Genomic DNA, 20,052 nt, shown 5'->3' with positions numbered 1-20,052 from the left:
TAGTCCAGTCCATCTGCATTTGTCTCATTCTTTTTTCCTCTCTCTTTGTTTTGGGTAGTGGAATAATCTAAACACCTGCTAAACAGAAGATTAACCAGGCGCATGTTGCTGTCCTAAAGAATACAGAGCGGGAGAGAAAGGCAGAAGTGTTTGTCAGGACATGAGCAGCAGTGCGGTGTGGTTCCCAGTCTCAGCAGTGTTTGGCAGTGGTGGTGGCTGTGGCCCTGTGCTGGCTCAGTGCTTCTGGCCCAGGCTTGGTGTGAGGGTTGCCTGTGTTTCTGGCTTGGTTGTGCCTGTGCCTTTGTTTGGAGTGGGGTTTGTGTGGCTGTCTGGAGTGTGGCTTAATGGTTTGTCTGCTTTGGGAAGGTTTTGAGCTGTTGGACAACAGTGGGACTGAGAGCAGGGTCAGCAGTTAGTTGTGTAATGTCATTAGGATATGCAAGGATTGTGGCTATTTTTTGGCTTATTCCTGTTGTTTAATTCAGGTAAACCAACCTCCAAGAAAGGGAGAAGTCTAAAGACAGCATCCTCCCCAGAAAGTTTTGTTCTAGGCGTCTGTCTATCTTATGTCTGCTCTGGAAGTGGTGCCTGTGAAGAATGACGTCGAGAGGTGCTGGGACTGCTTTCTCAAGGAAGAATTACAGGCTGAGCACTGAGCCAGAGAAGTCCAAGGTCACAGGTAGGGTCCTGTACATGCCTTGTGAAAACAGGAGCAGTGTGGATCCAGGGAGCATCCCTTGCCTTGCTTGAGATCAGCTGCCTTCAAGTTGCAGTTACTTTGGTAGTGTGAGGTGTAGCGGGGCTAAAATGGAGTAAATCCTCAAAGTGAGATGAGATTTTGGACAGGACATTCCTGCAGTACTAATGACTCCAGAAACTCAGGTCACAGAGCCTTTTCTTCAGCACACAGCCCTGCCTCATAAGGCTGGAAAATATTTTGTTGCCTGCCTGTCATCTGATTTGAGACTCAACTGATTTAGGGAACTCCCCTTTCAGGATGAACAGCTTGTCAAATTCTCAAATTAATCCTTTTCTGGGAAATTCTGCTACCTGCAGGCAGTCTGTTTTTTTTTCTTGGCGTCACCAATACAGCACAAGTGTGCTTATGAGACCACAAATCTGGCATTTGAGGGCACTGTTGCACTCAGAAATAAGGATTGCTGCATCAGTGTGACACTAAGGGTTGTTTAGTGAAGGTGAGGCACACATCATTAAAGAGGGTTCTGGGTTACACGAGGTGAACTGCTCCTGCAGCCTTTCCATCTCAGCATCTTTTATGCGGTTAAGAGACATCCTGAATATTAATAGGACATCAGGAATTGCAGTAGTGTTAAGATTTTTTTTTTTTTTAATGAAATTGGATTCCTACTTTCAGCTTTTGGAGTTACTTTAGCACAGCAGCAAGTAGCACAGCAGGATTCCTGAGGATGCACTTCCACCTGTGTGTAGAGATTTATAGGCTCCCAGTTGCTATGGCAGAGCAGCTCAAATTGGAAAGAGTCTTTTTTGGGGAGATGCACCCAGTAATGCTGGACTGTGGTTCTGCTGGTGAGGACAGTAAGGTGATGAATGACTGACTGCTTGAAGCTGCATTTTTCATTGTGTTGATCAGCAAACATGAACATAATTTACCCATAGTTACCAGTTTCTTGCTTGTATGTGAAATTCATGTTTGAGTTTACCCCAGACTCTCTAAGATTATTTCCTTTCTATTTCTCCCAAGGGATTGTGAACAGCAGGCTGCTGAATGATTATCTGCATCGAGTCTTTACCAGTGCTGATGGGAGCCAGCCTGCAGCTGCTTACAGGTATCAGACTTCTCACTGCCCAGCTGGCAAGCGATGCCACCTCCAGATAAACAGCACTGCGTGAAAGGAAAGATCTTTTAGTGCCACACAGTGATCTTTGTTAAAAACACTGCAGCTCCATGTTACAGAAACAACTCTGAGGTCTGCTCTTTAATGGCTTTTTCAAACTGCAGGGCTTGTGAGGATGGATTCTTTTTTGCATGAAAAATCCCATATACCACCTCACTAGGCAATATTTTTTAAATAAGTAGGCATTCACCTGATTGTTCCTGTTCCCCCTTTGCTTGTAAGGAAGTGCAAAATGCACATATGTCAGGTGCAGGAATTAAAAATAGTGCCCTGTAACCTAAAGGCAAGACTGTTACCGATCCATGCAATACCATATATTTCCCAGGCTGTGGAACTGCTGGTACTTTTATTAGGAGTCACCAAAGGAAGAGAAATACAAAATTCCTGTTTAGTGAGTGTTTTTTTTTTTTTTCCCTATTTATTTTGAGTTGTCCTTTACCTTTTATCCCAGAAACTTGCAGTGTTGGATGAAAAGAATTCCTCTTGCATCTCTTTTGCCAGAGGCAAGTCAGACAGGTTCAGGGCAGGTAGGAGTGTGGCAGAGTGAGTCAGGCCTGTGGCTCCTGTTGGTTGGCAGTGCTGCAGCATGGCTGGGGTCACATTCCATGGGCTATACTTAGGACTGCCAGCTCCAACTTGAGCTCAGAGCTGCTATAAATAGCTCTTGGCCCTCTGGCTCTTGGTGAGCCGGGGTGATGGTGCAGGGGAGGCAAAGTGGGTCATGTTACTTTACCACAGACTCTCCTGCCAGAAAGCCTTGGAACACTCCATCTGCCTGAGCATTTTGGTTTTCAATATTTCTGATTTCTTTGTTTGGTGATTAATGACTTGAATGCACAGAACTGATAGTTCTTTGGACTGGTCTCTCTTTTTTCCTGCCTTCCACCCTTTTTCCCTGGACATGGCTACTTGGTAGAAAGCCCAGTAGCAATTAAAGAGGTCTTGGAAATAACATTTGCCATATGAGAGCAACTTTTATGGTATGACATCTTGCTTTCAGAGGCCTGAATTCTTTGTAGAGGAGCTCACTGCAGACATCTCTGTGCCTCTCTCTCTTCACTCTCCTTCCACAACTCCTCCTCCATGCCAGTGCTGATTAAGCAGCTTTGCTGAAGCCACCTTCTCATGCCAACCAAAATTGATTCTTTGATTTCACTTCTGTGCATCTTCACATCCATCAGGCTTTCACAATGTCTCTCACCAGTCTCAGGGAAATCCCTAGTCCTGGAGAAGTGAGAAGTTGTTTCCCAGATGGCTTTGGAAATGGGAAGCAGGGATAGGAACAACTAGTGGTTCTCACTACTAAAAGGAGGCTCTTGTGCAAGGATCAGCTAAGTAAACTATCCTTGAAAGGAGAGAACCAAGGAAGGGCAGTAAGTTCTCTAGAACAGTGGCCCAAAGGGGATGCAGGAGAGAATTTTCAGTATGAAAACAAAATTATTTTAGCTGTTTTCACAGAGAGAGGATGCTGGACTTGCCTGACCTTTGTCTGAACTGCTACAGCTGCTGCTGTGGTCCTCTCTCTTCTTTTGTATTGCAAAATACTTTGGGGAAAAAACTAATCCCAACTTAGGCCATGTTTGTATGATGCTGACTGCAGCAAAGTCGTATCCATAGTTATTGGTAGTACAGCTGGTTTCTTGCTGCCTTCTACCACAGTTTTCTTACTGCCACAAAACACTCCTGAGCAGACTGAAGACTGTAGGATTGTTTGTTAACTACTTGGTTTGTTTGTGCTGTGCTTGGTCCTTCTTCATTCATTGTTCCAACACAATGGGCAACAAATTCCTTAGATTCATGACATGAAACAGATCGACAGAACTTCATGGTTCATGTCTCAGCACAGGACACAGGTCTGGGCTGCATCTCTTGAAATACTGGAGACAAAGTTTTTTTGTGAGAGCTCCTGTGTGTTTATTCCCTAGGAAGCACCTGACGTTCCAGAACCTGCAGGAGCACCTTGAGCGATTGCTGGCAGAGGAGAATGGCTCTGAAGACAGCAGAGGTAGGAGATACTGCCCATCCAATCTGTGCTTCTTGCTTGTGCTGCTTAATTGGGAAGGACAAGTTGTATCATGAAAGGCGTTTTCCTGAGTGAGCACTGTTGTGCCTCCCTGTGCTCTAATTTATTGTGCTTTTAAATCCTGCCTGTGAGGGGCTCATCAGCCAGCCTTGCAGCAGGTTTGTTTGCAGATGGAGGCAGATTTCCAGGCTAAAATGTCTGGAGAAGCAGTTTTGGGGGTATTTTACTGATAATGATATGCAGAACCATTGCTTTGACCAGGAGTGTGCAGTGCTATTGTCAGTGAGAGAGGCAGAGGCTTGTTGACAATAATTACATGCTGGTCTCCACTACAGGTATTCACTTTGGGCCTCAGGCTGTACCCTGTATTCTCACTAGCATCATTTCTCTGAATTAATCAGGATTTGGCATTGCTCCCCTCCTAGAAAGGCAAATTTTTCTTGCTGGCTGCAGTCAAAGTGTGGCATGTTGGCCAAATATTTGGCACAGAGTTTAACCTTCGAATTTTGTCAAAGTAAAATTTTCAGGTGATGTGGAAAACTTAATGTGTCCTGAATGCTGCATAGCTGAGTCACTGTGAAGACTTCCTTTTAAATCTCTCTCCTTTTCTGAGTTTCTCAGGGTCTAACATAGGCAGGACTATCCTAATCTTCCTCCCCTGTGGCAGAATCCATGTTCTGTCACAGTCTGGCTGGAAGTACCCAGCAGGTGAGCTGGGTCCACTGGATCCTGCACAAGTCTGCCTAACAGGTTTTCTGCAACTCTTGTTTCAGATCAGGTAGCAGAGGGCCGGCTCGGTCCCTCCACTGTGGTGTTGGACCACACCAGTGGCTTTGAGGGGCTCCTGCTGGTCGATGATGACTTACTTGGGGTGAGTGTGTTGCTGGACACAGCAGAAGATGGTTTAGTGGGACTAAAAGCACTTGGGGCTTCTTGGTTTGTTCTTTGTAGTAGATCCCTGTCAGTGGCTTTGTAGCGTGCGTAAATGGAGTCTGCCCTGAAAGCTGCAGGATCCTGGAGGAAATGAGCTCTCCTGAGAAAAATTCTAGCAGTACCACTAAGTGTCAGCAAAGTCTGAGTGGGGCTGTGAGGAAGTGAAAGGATTACCCTGGCCCAGGGGCTCACTTGGCTAAGCAGCCAGCTTTCCTGTCCCTCCCTCCAGCAGGCTGCCTCTTCCTTCCTTCTGGTCTTCTTAAAAGGCTAGAAAGAGGCTAAAGCTGAAGTTTTCCTTTCTCCTTTGTTTCCACTAATTACCTGCTTGCTCCTTAGCTGATGTTCCCTGTGCAAAAAGTCAGCTGAAAGAATCCACTGGAATTTAACTCTTTCCTACTTCAGTAATTTCTGCACTCCTTTCACCCCTTCACTGAGAAAGCACATCCCCTGCTCTTGAGCTGATTCCCTCCTTAATCTATGCCTGCTTTATAGCCTCTAACAAATCAGGCTGCCCTGGTCTCCCCTTTCCCTTTAACCACCTGCTGTAGATTACTTTGGCTGTACCTAGAATTGACCCACAGAATGGATTGGACTGGCTTGTCTGTGAATTCCTTGTTCCTACTTTCATTTCCTCGTCATGGTCTGTCCCAAGACAGCAAGAGTCAGGATTTAACACGGTTCAGTTTCCAGGCAGCATGTTACCTGCCAATCCTGGCCTTTGGTCTGGACACCTTGAATCTGTAGTTTTGTTCTAACTTGTCCAGCATTCATATATCTTTCCCGTATCATAATCACTTTTGTATACACTTTTGTGCCAATTCACTGGGAAGCTGTCTATCAACATGTTGTCCTTGTACTGCTGCCATGCTGGGTGCTTCACTGGGGTTTATCAAGTACAGATGAGCTGTGGGAGGGACCTGAATGATTCCCTGGAGCCAGTTGGCTCCAAATACAGCTGCTGGGGTGGGGAAGATGTCCCTTCTTGTCCCTATACTGTCCTTGTGAATAGCTCTCCATCTTACTTTGGGTTTGAGCACTAAGACAGAGAGAATGGGAAGGACTGAACAAGCCTCTCTTTTTGTGTGACATTAAAATATCTTTTGTTTGTTGGTCCAGGTGATTGGCCACAGTAACTTTGGGTCCATCAGGGCCACAACGTGTGTGTATAAAGGTAAGGAGATAAACCAGAGCTGCTTTGAGAAAAGACCCTGTGAGGAGTGTATGGGGCATTAGACAACTGGAGAGCTCAGGCAATCTTGAATCTGTTCCAGGTCTTGAGCACCCTCTTCCTCAGTTCATTCACTGAACTTCTCCAGGGGATAAGAAGGATGGGGGAATTGTGTGATGCCAGAGTTAAGGGGTGAGAGGGGAATCCTGGGGATGTCCTGAACCTCCTTTGTGTCACATGTGCCACATGTTATTTCAGTGGGAGCAGTGTCAGGTTCAGCTTCCGTAACAACAAGCTAGGGGACAAGAATTCACTGTGTGGCATCTCTTTCTCTTTTTCTTTCAGGGAAATGGATTTATGAGGTGCTCATCTCCTCCCAGGGACTCATGCAGATTGGCTGGTGTACACTCAACTGCAGATTTAATCAGGAGGTAGTATAGCCACTCTGGGGGATGCTCCTGCACTGCTTTTTTGGTCAGTGTAGAGCATTGCATTGGTGCTGTGCCCTGCTGGTATTCACACCAGAAATGCCATACACACACACAAAATGCCAGGCCTGCTATTTTAAGAGTCTTTACAAGACTCTCTGGTCTGTGTCCACAGAACGGTGCTCAGTGAGAAAGCCTGTGCTGGGTGTGATGATGTGCTCTTGCTGCACGTAGAACTGCTACATATTGACTTTCAGCTGGTATCTTCCCCAGAAAGTGTGTGTGTCTGCAGTGCTGGCAGCCTGTTCCTTGGGATGGGCCTCAGCAGCTGGTGCTACAGGGCTTTTTTTGCCCAGGGGAGGGTGAGATGTTGTTTCATCTGGGTGGGATGTTTGGTGCTGGAAAGGGATGTCAGCTGCAGAATTTCACTAACTTGTCACACTGCAGTATGTGAGAGGGGAAGTGATGGACATCCTAGGGGGCTGCTGTGATACAAATGAGAAGTGTCGGATGCCAGTACTCTTCTTCTGACCCAAAAATAAGTAGGGAGTGGTGCATTTCTCTGAACCAAAGATCACAGACCACTGGATTCATTCCTAGAGTGAGGATTTCTCCCAGGCAGAGCATGTGTGCTGTCATCTGCTCTCCCTGTCTACTGGTCTCCCTCTTAAAGGTTCTTTTGCAATGAGAGGAATCCTCTATGCCTGGTGTGGTCTGAGTCTCCTCTTCCATACTTTGTGCAGGAAGGCGTTGGGGACACGCCAGATTCATATGCCTACGATGGAAACAGGGTGCGCAAGTGGAACGTGACTACTACAAACTATGGCAAAGTGAGTAGCTGTCCCCCAGGAATGGGATGGAGAGGAAGGAGCAGAAAGCAGATGACTCCTCCTGCTCACTAGATTCTGCTGGGCCTTGTTAAATGCCCTCAAGCCTTTCTCCCTGCTTCAGTCTGTTTGCTGGCACTTGTCTGTACTTTAGAGGTGCTGGATGTGCTGTCTCGGTGCTTTGTTTAGCAGCCCCAGCAGACTGATTCCCAGCCTAGTGCTGCTGTTGGTCCCTGGAAGGCTCTGGTTCTCTGTAGTACGTCAGAGCATGGTGCATTGTTGAGATAAATGTACATTCCTCGTGCCAGAGGGGAAAAAGATCCCAATTGAGCTTTAGAAGTGCCTGAAAATTATGTGAGCTGCTGGGAGAAGGAACTCTCTCTTCTTTAGCCCTGAATCACAAGGGATTGGTTGGGTTGCAGTCTTTCTTGTGATGTGGGAAAACCCTGGAAATATATGTTTCACCTCTTCTCTCCCTTTCCTGCAGTCCTGGGCAGCAGGAGACATCGTCAGCTGTCTGATAGACCTTGATGAGGGCACCATTGCTTTCTGCTTGTAAGCATCTTTGCCCCATTCCCTGCTTTGTTTATGTCTGTATGTCTGTGTGTAACAGAAAGGTTATCTCCCTGCTCAGCAGATTGCTGAGCCCTATTTCTGCTCTCTCCCCTTTATGTTCCTTGGTAGTTCCGGCCTTTGTTTTTCTGTCTTGTGGTCAGAAACCATCTGAATGGGTTGTTGGGTCTCAGTTCAGTTCAGCTGAAAACATTTGGCAGGAAGATGTTCAAGCTACAAAATCTTTTTAAAGTTTGCCAGGATTTTAGAGGGAAGAATATCTCTTGTGATGCTTAATGCCACACTTGGCTTTAATTGATTGCTTTTGTAGTCAGTGTAGGCCTTGCCTGTCCTAAATTTACAAGGAGCTGTGAAAAGGTTGATAAATCTTCAGTTTCCAGCTCCTATGCACAATGAGAATTGTTCTCTGGCCCTGGCCTGCAACAAGTCAGTTGCAATTAAGAACTGTTAGGTGGTTGGTGTCATCTTTTATGGAGGAGTAGATTGAAAGCATTATCCTTGATTGCCACCAACATCAAATAGATGAGGCCAAAAAATCATATGCTTTAAAATGTCCTGCTGCTTTAGTTATCACACAGATTTGGGTTGCCCTTGAAGCTGAGTGGGCTCTGCATGTTGTGTAGACCCCAGAGCCCTCCCATGCTGATATGAAAATGGGAGTGACCCTGGGCTTCCTGTGGCTGTCACTCAGCAGAGCTGTGACATTTGCGTGTGTGCCAGGTTAAGAATGACAGGAGGCATGACTGACTGGTGTGTCCGTGTTGGCAAGTTGATATCTGTATTGCCCAGCTGACCTCAGACCCCTCCTGCTGTGACTGAAACCTTGTGGGTTTTCCTTCTTTCAGGAACGGCATATCTCTGGGAACTGCCTTTGATAACATCACGAGGGGTGCTGGAATGGCTTATTTCCCTGCCATCAGCCTCTCCTTCAAAGAGTCTGTTGCTTTTAACTTTGGAAGCCGTCCACTCCGATATCCTTTAGGTGTGGGGAGAGGAGGTCTGAAGGGGGAAGAGCCTGTCCTGAGACCATCTTTGGAGGCTGTAGAATATACACACCTGACTGCAGTTCACTTTCTGCTGTCAGCATTTGTGTGCACAGCTAGTCAGGCAGAGAAGAGCCAAATACCTCCTTAGCTGAAGCAGAGTTCCAGGACACAAACACAAGTTTCTGAAATGAGAGTTGCTTTCAGCTCTGAGTCAGCAGCTGCTGCTACAACTGGGGGCTGCCTGCTCCCAGACTCTCAGATCCTGCAAAATTCTCACTCTGCAGTTTTGGAAACCCTAATGCTGATGTGCTGCTGAGCCTTTTGGTCACTTAACTCTTTTACCTCCCAGCCATACGGGACTTCTGACATGGTATTAGTGTTGCCTGTTGATGTGTGAATGCTGAAGCCTGGAGCTCCTGTCAGAGCAGTCCTGGCTGTGCCTGTTGATGGCTGTAGTGGGAGCTCCAGTAGGTCTTTCTGATGAAAAAAGTATTTCACACCAAGCAGAAGTGAAATACTTTTCTGCTTGCAGTACTGAGGAAGTGGAGATAAGAGCTTGTGGCTTATCATCCATGTAGAAGGAAGGCACTATGGTTTGAATTGGGATTGGGTACAAAGTAAAGCAGACAGAGTCTTTCCCTTGCACAGACAAAAGGAGTCCCAAAAGGATCAGATTGCATTTTCCCTTAACACTTCCCTACTTATCCAGTGGAAGGTTACCGGCCCTTGCAAGATCCTCCTGTGGCAGACCTGGTGAAGGCTCGGAAGCTGTTGGGCTACTTGAAGAATGTGATCCATATTGGAATAGATGTGACGGTAAGCTGCCATCACTGGGTGGATCTGAGGGGCACCATGCTGGAAAATGTGGTTCTGCTCTCCCTGGCACATGTTGCCAGCTCAGATGTTTTCATACACCCGAGAATCTAAATGCTTGCATGGGGCATGCATGTCCCTGGAGCTCTCTGCCTTGCAAAATGGGCTTTCTGATAGTTCCAGGACTTAATTTAAGTCACACTGTGCTTTGTTGTTCTCAGTCCTAGGAGGTTTCATTGGCAGTATTCAAGAAGTGATGTTTGTCAGGGTCACAACTGCTGCATTTGATTTTGCACCCTTGAAATCAGTTTGTTCATATCCCAAGCTTTTTACTATTCAGTAAAGTGATGAAATTCTGGCAGGTCTGCCTTGACAATTGTTTTGGCTGTGGCACTGTTTGCTGGAAACACTGTTTTGGACTAGGATGAGGGATGATCTGTTTATGCCCAAAGCATAGGGAATGCCATATGCTATGGTCTTGGCTTGAATGAAGGCCTGCTTTGCTAGTTGTCCTTCTCTGTAGGTGTTCCCATTTACAAATTATCATGTAAACTTGAGCCTTTTTTTAGAAGAACATTTTCAAAGTCCCTGCATGTGGTTGATAGTGACATCTGGACTGCACTACAGCTTTCCAGAGGAATAGGCCTGGCTTCTTTGGCATTCTGAATTCCCATGTTCAAGGTTTTCGGTGCAGTCAGGCATGGGACAGCAGCAGTGGCTGCTCCAGGCACGCGGTTCATTCAGTTGCTGGTGTACAGGTGGATTGGGCTGGATCCAAGCCATGTGTCTTTCTGGGTTTGTCATTGCAGGAGGGGAAGCTGGTGGAGAAAGACACATCCATGTGGCAGCTGCAGGGAGAGCCCACAGTGTTGATTACATTAGCTCACATCTTCAATTATTTCTCCCCTCTTATGGTGAGTTTTGCCTGCCCATTGCCAGGTTCTGTAGTGCTTGTTACTGTTCTTGCAAGCCAAAGTAATCCCCTGCTTTTGCTGGGAAGTGCCTGTGCCATGGAGGAATGTTGACCTGCCTCTCTGTCTGCAGTGCAAGGTGTACCTGGTGGAAGATGTGCTCATGACCTTCCTGTTGAGCATCCTTGAGCGAGGAGGGGCAGTGGAGGCCCACCCCCTTATTCAGCAGCTGCTGGATCTCATGTGGCTTCTTATGGAGGTGAGCTGCTAGGGTGCTGGTTCCTCCATAGGGATCCCAGGGAGACTCTGGGAGGTGCTGAGGACAGGAGCCTTCCCTACAAAATGCTGGTGGTGTTCAGTGTCTTTCTCTTCTTTTTTCTTTGTGGTAGACCACCCTCTCAATTAGCTCATCTGGCTGCTGCTGCACACCCAGGCACTGAGGGTTGAATGCAGACACTGGCAATGAGTTAACCAGGCATTTCTAAGCTTCTCCTACTGCTAAAGGAACTGATGATGGTGAATAACTTCCTGTTTCTGGAAACATCAAGTTTATCAATAAGAATAGATTTCTGATTGTTATTAATGTGTATTTGACTGTGGAGGTCTTAAGTGCTGCCATGTGCTGAAGAGATCGACCAGAGTGTGCGGGACCAGGGTAGAAGTGTGCAGTGCACTCTCACCATCTCCAGCACTGCTGGGGAAAAGCCTCCTCCAACTTCTCTTCCTGTCCATGCTGGATGAGCTTACTTCTTCCTGGGACGCATGTTTGAGGCAGCTGGGAAGCTGCTGCTGCTGGAGTGCTTGGGTGGTTACACAGAGCCAGTCACTGCCAGGGATCTGCTTGGAGACAGCACGTCTGCCCTTTGGGGTAACAGTTAACAGATGTAGGCACTGGCCCAGCCAGCTGCCATGAGAAGTTTAATAGAAAAATGTCATGACTCCTTCAGGCCCACCATCTTAGCAGTGAAAATGGACCCTCTGGTAGGACTGCTGTGTTTGTGGAAGAGTTGGCTCTCATCCTGCTGCTTGACTATGAGTTGAATTCAAATAGACAACTCTTCTCTCATCACATTTACCCAAGACTTAATTCGTTCTCTTCTGGGTTGGTTCTGCCAACACTGTGTCTTGGGTAGAGTCAGGGAGTAAGAGGACTGGTGACTGCCCAACAAATAGGGCCTGGGACTTTGGCTTTTTGTAGATGACTTTTGGGTTGGACTTCCTGCAGAAGCTTGTTTCCCTGTAGCAAAGCACTGGCACCAACTTCTGCTTGGACTCTCTCCTTTGGAGTCAGAGGGACACTGTGGGTTCAGAGCACCTGCTTTTTCAGTTCAGGAATGAATACTTCCTTCCAAGATCTTACTCTGGGAGCTATAGCTGTTCCTGACTCCTTGCTGTTGTTCTTAAATATGTTTCTTATTTTCTCAGGAGTATGAAGTGCATGAGTGCCTCAAGCAGCTACTGATGTCCCTGCTGCGGGCTTACAGGTTCTCCCCCATCATCCCAGACCTGGGATTGCAAGTGAGTTTGCACTTCTGAATCCCCAGGAATCTGTGACTAGACAGCTTCTGTTATGTCCCCTTACCCAAAGGTACATGATGTTTTGGATCCTGTAGTTGTTTGATCCAAAGATGGCAGTTCCGTCACACTGTAGCCATTGGAGAGTTGTGTGTTCTGCAGATGGAGTCACTTTTGCTTCTCCTGTTTTCCTAGATCCACTACCTCCGGCTCACCATTGCAGTCTTGAAGCATGAGAAATCTAGGAAATACCTACTCAGCAATGTTCTGTATCCTTTGTGTCTCCTCCTGTCTCAGTTTTCCCTTCCCTCAATAATGCAGCTGAGGACACTTCAAGGACCTGTAGGTCCAGGGAGGCAGAAGCCACCCTGTCTTGACAGGTCATTTCTCAGGTATCCTCTGCCTGACACAATTTCCTACGAATGCTTTGAGGGGAGGGAGCAGTGTTGTAATAGTTCACATCCTCATAACACACAGGACTCATTTCTACCAGACTGACCTCTAATATCCCTAGAGCAAAACCACTTTCAGAGCAGTCCAGCTCTGTGGTAGCATTTGGGCAGCTGCTGTGATAGCTGTGTGGGGCTTGTCCAGAGGCCTCTGGATCTTGCAGCGGCACTTTGGAAAGGAGTCTTTCACTACAGCTCTGGAGACATGCCCTGTCCCTTCTCCCGTTGTAGCTTCTGTGCTTGCTTTAACTCCAGCACAGCTTCGATGTGCTCCGTTCAGTTGTGTTCTTCTACATCAAGAGCCCTCTGCGTGTGGAGGAGGCAGGTTTGCAGGAGCTCATTCCCACCACGTGGTGGCCAAACCGCTTCACCAAGGAGGTGAGTACAGGCACTTCCACCGAGGAGGCTGAGGAAATGTTGTTGCCTGCCATTTGCATCTTTTTCTGGCTGAGGAAGTTGGATGGCCCTTATTTCCAGCTGTGTTAGTACTGGTGGGTCCTACAGTTTGAGAGCTGGAGCTTTTCCATTCCCTTGTCATCTTTTTTGTCCCCTTAGAGAGTATGTTTGAGGTGTGATGCTCAGACAGGGGAGGGGGGACAGTTTACTGTGGCAACATTTTTGGAAGGGAACCTCACAGTATTTATGGAATTGACTGGGGTGTCCTCAAAAGATCTCCTGCCATTACTCATTACAAGGCTGGAGGAGACCTGTTTAAGTGTCCTGCCAGCTGCAGTCACACACTGACACATTGTTTCAGGGAGTTTCTGCTCTCCATTTTGCATTGTTTAAGGGAATTTCTGGCAAGACATTTTCCTTGTGCAGTGCTCTCCTACTACTCAGTGTCTGTCCCCCAACCAGGGCAAGGAGAGTAAGGAGGTGAAGGAGGAGAGTGCTGAGGAGAGACTGAGGCGTCGGGCATATGAAAGAGGCTGCCAGCGGCTCAAGAAACGCATTGAAGGTTTGTGGGGAAGGAGGGAGCTTGCCAAGATTCCACACCTTCTGTGCAGCCAGGAGCTGTTTCTAAATCCCATTCACTACATGAAGTACAGCTGTGTTCCTGCCAGGATAGGCTGTGGTGCAGAGGTGGGGGCCAGCCATGCTCTGTTCTGATGGCATATTAGGAGTGCTGGGACCCCGCTGCACAGACCTGCAGCCCCCCTTGATGGAGCAGGAACAAACCTATGCATTATTTTTTAACTATGGATTAATTTCTTGCTAGGTACTGGAGGAGAAAATTCTCAGTGGTGGGATTAGCTTTCTGCTGTCACTGGTTCTTCCTGGGCCCCCTGTGCTGGGGAGGGACAGGGTTTCTCCTGGGAACAGGGTACTGCAGTTGGGGTAAGAGGGGTAGTTGTTCCCAGTACTGGTTTTCTGATGACAGATGTGTGTCCCCCTCTTAGTGGTGGAAGGTCTTCAGGTTCAGATTCTGAAGCTGCTCCTGAACAACAAGGACAGAGGAGGGGTAAGCACTCTATGAGTCTTTTGTCACAGTATCTTCATGTGATGTGCTTTATAAATCCTGGATTTACCACGTGGTTTTCCTTCTGCCAGGGGGAAGCCTCCAGATACATCTTCCTAAACAAATTCCGCAAGTTTCTTCAGGAAAACGCTAGCAACAGAGGGGTAAGTCAGAGGGCCAGCCTTCCTGCAAGTCTGACCCTGGGCACCTTCAGGCTGCGAATTCTGCCCTTCTGGCCAGGCTGCTTCCAATAGTTGATCCACTGAGGTCTAGATATGACAGAGAATGAGGAGGGGGAGATCTGAGGCTAGAAACCAGGCAAGTTAGAGAAGTCCTGTGCAGATTTATAGGAAAGTGGTCCTTGGAAAGTCTTAGGTGGGAGCTGAATATCCTCCTATAGCCCCTCAGGGAGTGTGGCTGTGGAGTGTTCTGCCACAGTGGGGCTGCTGGCTCTGGCATCCTCCTCACTGCCTGGGTGAGGATTGGTCCTCTGGCCCTGGGTCAGGCTGTTGGCCTGAGGCTTTGGGAGGTGGGCATCCGCTGTGTAGGAAACCCTTTCTTCACCTGCATCCCTGTGTTCATCCCCATCATGAAAGATGGAATGTGCGTTATCCTCTGTCAGACCAGTGACAGAGGTGTCCCAGGACTTCCTAGAGGTGGGAACTACTGCCCACCATCAGGTCTGGGCTCTCTGACAGAGATGTAGGCTGGAGATGCTAGCAAGGCTGAGAACACAAAAGTTTCTGCCCGCTCCATGTAGCCCTTTGGCCTGAGATGCACTTTCACACCTGCCCTGATGCTAGACTCTCATTCTTGCCCTAGAACTTGGCTGTGTTGTGCCCACCAGAGTACATGGTGTGCTTCCTGCACCGGCTCATCGCTGCCCTGCGCTACTTCTGGGATGGCCACAAAACAAAGACCCCAGCTTCCCTGAGCAGTGAAGGTGAGGCCTGGGGGAGAGGCTTTGCAGGCTTTTCTGTGGTTAGGACAAGGTTTGCCTCTTGGCAGTGCTTTCCAGGATGTTGGAAATGTTATGTCTCTAATGGGTGCCTGAGCCTTCTGTCACCTTGGGAAGTTCCTGTGTGCAGATCTATTGCAGTTAGCATCCAGATTTGAGACTTGCAAAAGGACACCTGTACTGTTTGCTATTCCCCCATCTGCTCTGGAGCAGAGTCCACTGTTGACTGTGGGTCTGTGGAAGGGCAGCTCAGTGATCCATTAGTCAGAGTTTTGGGGAAGATATTTTTCTGATTTTGGAGTTCCCAAACTGTGGAAATAAGGAGAAACTAAATCAGTGCCAGTTGCTTTCCCACCCTTAGACCCCACTGGTATTCCCTTTCCTTACTTTAGGCTGACCTTTCCTCTAGACTCAGTAAGTGCTTTACTGTCCCTGTGGGACTGAGTGGCAGAGCTGGAGTAGCCAGGTGGAGAGCTGCCAAGTTATCTAATGATCCAGTTTACCCCTGTGACTGTGGCTGGAGGGAGGAAGTGCTGGCAGTCTTATTGATGGCCATTGGTTGCTCCTCTTTCTGCATGGATCTAATGCTTGCTCCATTGTGGAAATCACCTCTGCCTTAATGGCTTGTGCTTTTATTACAACAAAAGTTGTCCCTAAATGTTAGTCCTATATGTGAGTCCTGGGATCTGCTTTAGAAGCCGTTACTTGACTTTGTACATCCTGTGCGTGGGAAAAGAAACAAATCTCCTCCTCTGTTTTAGAGGCCTATGTCCCTCCTCAACTCTTCTATAATGGGAAGGTGGATTATTTTGACCTTCAACGACTTGGAGGTCTTTTGTCTCATCTTAAGAAGACTCTGAAAGGTAAGTGCTCTCATTGCCAATACCTGAATCCAGGTCTTGGATGGAATTCATGCAAGACATTCCAGGGAGGGAGCTGTGGGTAATGAATTTTGATTAAATTCAGGGAGAGGAAACTTGAATTTTAATGAGATTCAAATTACTTTGAAGAAGACACCACACGTCTTAGGTGGAGTGTCCTTTAAGTTAACAGTTTACTGCTTGTATCCCTGAATTGGGCATGTGGCAGTTGGAGGGAAGGGGATAGTCTGGGAATATCCTCTGGTGTGGTGCTCCTGCTGCACCACAGCCAGGGGCTGGGAGCTGTGAAAGCACTGACCATCAGCTGGGCTCTGCTGGGCGTGAAGGATGCCCAGGATTTGCTTGGTGCATTACCCTGGGCAGGGAGGAGCAGCCCTGTGTATGTACTGCAGCTGTGTGTTTGTGTGCACACTCCTCTGGCACTAGGCTTCCAAAGCTTGTCTTGTGCAAGGGTTAGAAACCCTTTGGTGTTTCCTTGGACTTGGTTTGTCTCTGGTTTCTGGCTAGTGTGGCGCTTGCCTTTGGCTCAGATGTCTCTTCTCCTTCCCTGGTGTGTTTGCAAGATAAGGACCATTTTCTCTGTCTCATGCTGATCCCTGGCTGTTTAAGATTAGATTACTTAGCTTAAGAGCCACATTATCTCCTCTGGTTTCTTACCGAGGTATCCTGGCCAGCTGTACAGACAGAGCTGTGGACTAAAGAACACATTCTTCAGGCTTTGTACAGTGTAGCCATCAGCATAGGCTTCCTCTGGGTGTGGCCTCTGTCCTAGTGACTTAGGGACCCATCATAGGACAGCATTGAAGAGCTGGATGCTTAAAAGATTGTCTCAGCAGAGAGCTGCCATTCCTGCACTAGTCCAGTTTGGCCCTGGTGGTTGTCTCCTGGTTCCTCAGTTATCCTGTTTGTAGCTGGTAGGGCCAGGAGCAGAAATGGGTCCTGGGAGGGCAGCATCTGCTGCTGCTTGGTCTCTGTTCTTTCTGTAAGGGCAGATCTGTTCCTTGTAAGGAAGCTTGGGACAGATGAGCTTGTTCTGATAGAGCATCTAACTTTTCTCTACTGCTGAGAAGCAGGAAAGAGGATGAGTCTTCCTCATGGTAAGTGAAGAGTGACTCCTGCATTCATCACTGCTTTGGTGTGCTCTGTGCAGATGACCTGGCTGCAAAAGCCAACATCCTGATCGACCCTGCAGAACTGCAGGCAGTGACTATGGATGATCTTGATGAAGATGAGGAATCAGCAACATCAGCAGCACAGGTGAGTCGTGTTATTCACCTATGGGGGCCCTGGTGCTGGGGCAGCAAGTTCAGCCTCTGCCTAGAAAGGCTTTGCTTTACAGCAAGGCAGGGTTGGGCCAGGACTGTGACCAGTCCGTGGGCCACCAGATAAACAGCTGCACTTGGATGAGAGTCACTGGAGATCAGTGAGGACCTTGGTGCACCAAGTTTGAGCAGCAAAATTTTCTGTGCCCTGCTCTCTCACTACCCACCAATCTGAATGTGCTGCCTCCCCTCCATGGCAGCTCTTGGTGCTTGCATTTGGAAAGGTGCAAGGCAACTGTAGACAGAGCAGCTTCTTGATGTGCAGGTGTGCTGTTTGTGCCTGGCATGTGCCCTTGGAGGAAGGACTTACCCATTTGCTACCCTGCCTACTCATCTTCCAGTGGCCACTGTGCATCTATACCAACGTCCTTGCAAAGTCAAGGGAGGAACAGCAGGCAGCCAAACACAACTGGAACTGTTTCTCCCTTCATTTCCTTCTAGTCCCAGCGTCCCTCTGCTGCCCTGGCCATTGGTGGAGCTCTTGCCAGGCCTGCCTGGCTCAGCTCCCCCACCCTGGGCCGGGCCAACCGGTTCCTGAGCACGGCAGCCGTCAGCCTGATGAACCCGCGGCGGCCCCTTGGAACCCTGGAGAAGATCAAAGTGCTCACGCTGCGCGTGGAGCAGCGCACACGGGAGGACAGTGAGTACTCCTGCTGCGTGCTGGCATGGCCCAGCTGGGCCCTGGCAGAATGGCATCTTCCAGCTCCCCAGAGGAACGCAATCTCCTTACTGCCAGCATTGCTCCTTCCCGTTCCCAGGGCATGCTGACACTCAAAAGACCCCTTTGCCACCCTGAACATGACACTGGTGATGTTGTCCCACTCTGTGTGTAAGGAGATGCTGCCTTGGTTCCTCCAAATGCAGTGAGACTTTGCAAGGAAGGCAGTTCAGAGGCAGCTGTAGCCACACTTGCTCTGAAGACAGACCAGCTAGAGGATAATGTGTGCAGCAGTAGCACTGTTTCTGTTTGGGTGGACCAGGCAGGCCTCTGAAGCATCTACAGGGCTTGAGGTGGTGGAATTTGCGTGACTTGAGTCAGTCTGAACAGATCTGACAGGTCAGCTTGATGGAGGCAGCAAGATGAGAATGGTGTGGTAGTGTGGTATCTAGTGGTATCTGGTGAATCCTATGGGCTGGGAAGAAGTTAGAGAGACACCGCAGGGCTTTGGCTTCACAGAGGAGCAGGCAGAAGCTGAGGTGCCAAAATGCTGTGCTAAGAACTTCTTTCCTATCTTGGGAATGCATTGCAGTTGAAGGCACCCATGGAAACGAGGGTCTCTTACTGGGCAGACCCCCAGAAGAGCCAGACCAGCCCATCACTGAGAACTCTCTCCTGGAAGTCCTGGATGGGATAGTGATGATGTACAACCTCAGTGTTCACCAGCAGCTGGGGAAGGTAAGTGGTATGTGCAGGAATCTCTTCCCCCAATGTCCATGCTTCTACACCGACTCTGTTTTCTGCTTTTTTAGTGACTGTGTGTGTGCCCTGTCCTTCTGCCAACTTCCATTGGGACTCTGTTTGCGTGCTTGTATGTTTAGGTGAAAAAAACCCTTATTTACTGCTGAAATCTGCTGCTTTTCAGATGGTTGGTGTGTCAGATGATGTGAATGAATATGCCATGGCACTGAAAGACACAGAGGAAAAAATCAGCCGCTGCCCAAAGAGGGTAAGTGTTTGTGGATTCCCAGCTTCCTTCTCTGGCAGAGCCTCAGTATCTGGCAAGGTGAACTCCTGCTGCCAAACTGTACCAGCATCTGCATCAGGCCTTGTGGGCTTCAGCTGAGACTGATAAGTGCTTTTTATAGCACTGATTCCCACTCCCTCCACAGAAAGGCTGCTGACCCCTTTCCCCCTGCCAGTACTCCCCAGCTAGCCCCAAGGTGATACATGCTTTTGCATTGTTTGTCCAGTACTGAAAAAGAATGCTATAAATGGCAGTGACATCTGCCCTCACATCTCTGCACTCTTTTCAGAGGAGAGACATCCATGAGGAGCTGCTGAAGAGCCAAAAGGTCTTCTCTGAGAAGCTCAACCACCTGAGCCGGCGCCTCGCTTGGATAAATGTCACCATTTATTCAAAGGTGGGCAGGAGCATAACATGAGCAGCTGAAAGGAGACCAGTGAGCGTCTGCATCTCTGCTGCTTGGCTCACATGTCACAGGTGTCATTTTCCTGGTGTTGAAGCAATGTCAGTGATCTCTGGGGCTGCTTTTTCCTTTGTTGTGTATCAGAGACTCCTTTCTAGGCTTAGTTCCTCTCCTGATCCCCAGTGTCCCATAGTGATCAGCTCAGTCTGATCTGAGCTGTGCGTGGTGCTGTAGCCTTTCCCTTAGAGCACTGCAGACAAAAGGGTGCAGATCAAAGGGAGATTCAGCTCTCAAGACATGTCACAGGATAGAGGCTACTGTGAATCAATTCCCTAAGCTGTGCTGTGCCACAGGGGGATCTCACTACTGCAGCTCTTCCTGGAATCTGTGGGATCCAAGTCAAGGGAGTTCTTGTTCAGGTGTTCTCCCCTTCTTCACACATTTATTAATGCAGTGCCTATTTGCACAGGTTCTCCTTTTCCCCCCCAAATTCATGATTTTGCAGGATAAAAGCTCTGGTCTGTTTTCTCACAAGCAGTTTTGTTGATTTTTTCCTGACTTCCATTGCCTTGCCCTATCTCTCTTTGTGGCTTTTGTGTGTCCCAGGATGTAAACAGGGAGGGGAAAAAGAGTTCCTATGAACACATCTGGCAGAACTACAGTGGCTGATCCTGACTCATGAGCTCTTTGCTTGTCCCCTCCTTCCCTCCCAAGCAGGATTGCAAGGCAAAAGCTCTCCAGCTGCATTAGCAGAGCCTATGCTTGCCAGAAAATAATCCTTTCTTCCCAGATTGCTCTGGAAAGGCTGAGGGCATCGCCAGGGTGCACTGCAGGTATCACT

The 20,052-nt window shown here is 48.3% G+C and overlaps 1 protein-coding gene across 1 annotated transcript in view; it reads left to right on the top strand.

Annotated features, from left to right (window-relative positions):
- RNF123 (ring finger protein 123) overlaps positions 1 to 20,052 on the top strand; it is a 47,738-nt gene that overhangs the window by 1,801 nt on the left and 25,885 nt on the right. Inside the window, exons 2-26 of the mRNA XM_053953370.1 lie at positions 486 to 679; positions 1,724 to 1,808; positions 3,803 to 3,882; positions 4,674 to 4,771; positions 5,950 to 6,004; positions 6,347 to 6,432; positions 7,173 to 7,259; positions 7,744 to 7,811; positions 8,675 to 8,800; positions 9,517 to 9,631; positions 10,438 to 10,542; positions 10,673 to 10,798; positions 11,965 to 12,057; positions 12,250 to 12,323; positions 12,764 to 12,881; positions 13,362 to 13,461; positions 13,904 to 13,965; positions 14,055 to 14,126; positions 14,785 to 14,905; positions 15,682 to 15,783; positions 16,952 to 17,058; positions 17,565 to 17,763; positions 18,374 to 18,519; positions 18,707 to 18,790; positions 19,098 to 19,205. Of these exons, the coding sequence (XP_053809345.1) occupies positions 598 to 679; positions 1,724 to 1,808; positions 3,803 to 3,882; positions 4,674 to 4,771; positions 5,950 to 6,004; positions 6,347 to 6,432; positions 7,173 to 7,259; positions 7,744 to 7,811; positions 8,675 to 8,800; positions 9,517 to 9,631; positions 10,438 to 10,542; positions 10,673 to 10,798; positions 11,965 to 12,057; positions 12,250 to 12,323; positions 12,764 to 12,881; positions 13,362 to 13,461; positions 13,904 to 13,965; positions 14,055 to 14,126; positions 14,785 to 14,905; positions 15,682 to 15,783; positions 16,952 to 17,058; positions 17,565 to 17,763; positions 18,374 to 18,519; positions 18,707 to 18,790; positions 19,098 to 19,205 (2,499 nt within the window). The 5' untranslated portion in view covers positions 486 to 597. The remainder of the gene's footprint in view (positions 1 to 485; positions 680 to 1,723; positions 1,809 to 3,802; positions 3,883 to 4,673; positions 4,772 to 5,949; positions 6,005 to 6,346; positions 6,433 to 7,172; positions 7,260 to 7,743; positions 7,812 to 8,674; positions 8,801 to 9,516; positions 9,632 to 10,437; positions 10,543 to 10,672; positions 10,799 to 11,964; positions 12,058 to 12,249; positions 12,324 to 12,763; positions 12,882 to 13,361; positions 13,462 to 13,903; positions 13,966 to 14,054; positions 14,127 to 14,784; positions 14,906 to 15,681; positions 15,784 to 16,951; positions 17,059 to 17,564; positions 17,764 to 18,373; positions 18,520 to 18,706; positions 18,791 to 19,097; positions 19,206 to 20,052) is intronic.

The sequence above is a fragment of the Vidua chalybeata genome, chromosome 12 (assembly GCF_026979565.1).
Source record: "Vidua chalybeata isolate OUT-0048 chromosome 12, bVidCha1 merged haplotype, whole genome shotgun sequence".
NCBI lineage: Eukaryota > Metazoa > Chordata > Aves > Passeriformes > Viduidae > Vidua > Vidua chalybeata.
This window is presented reverse-complemented; position numbering and strand designations above follow the sequence as displayed.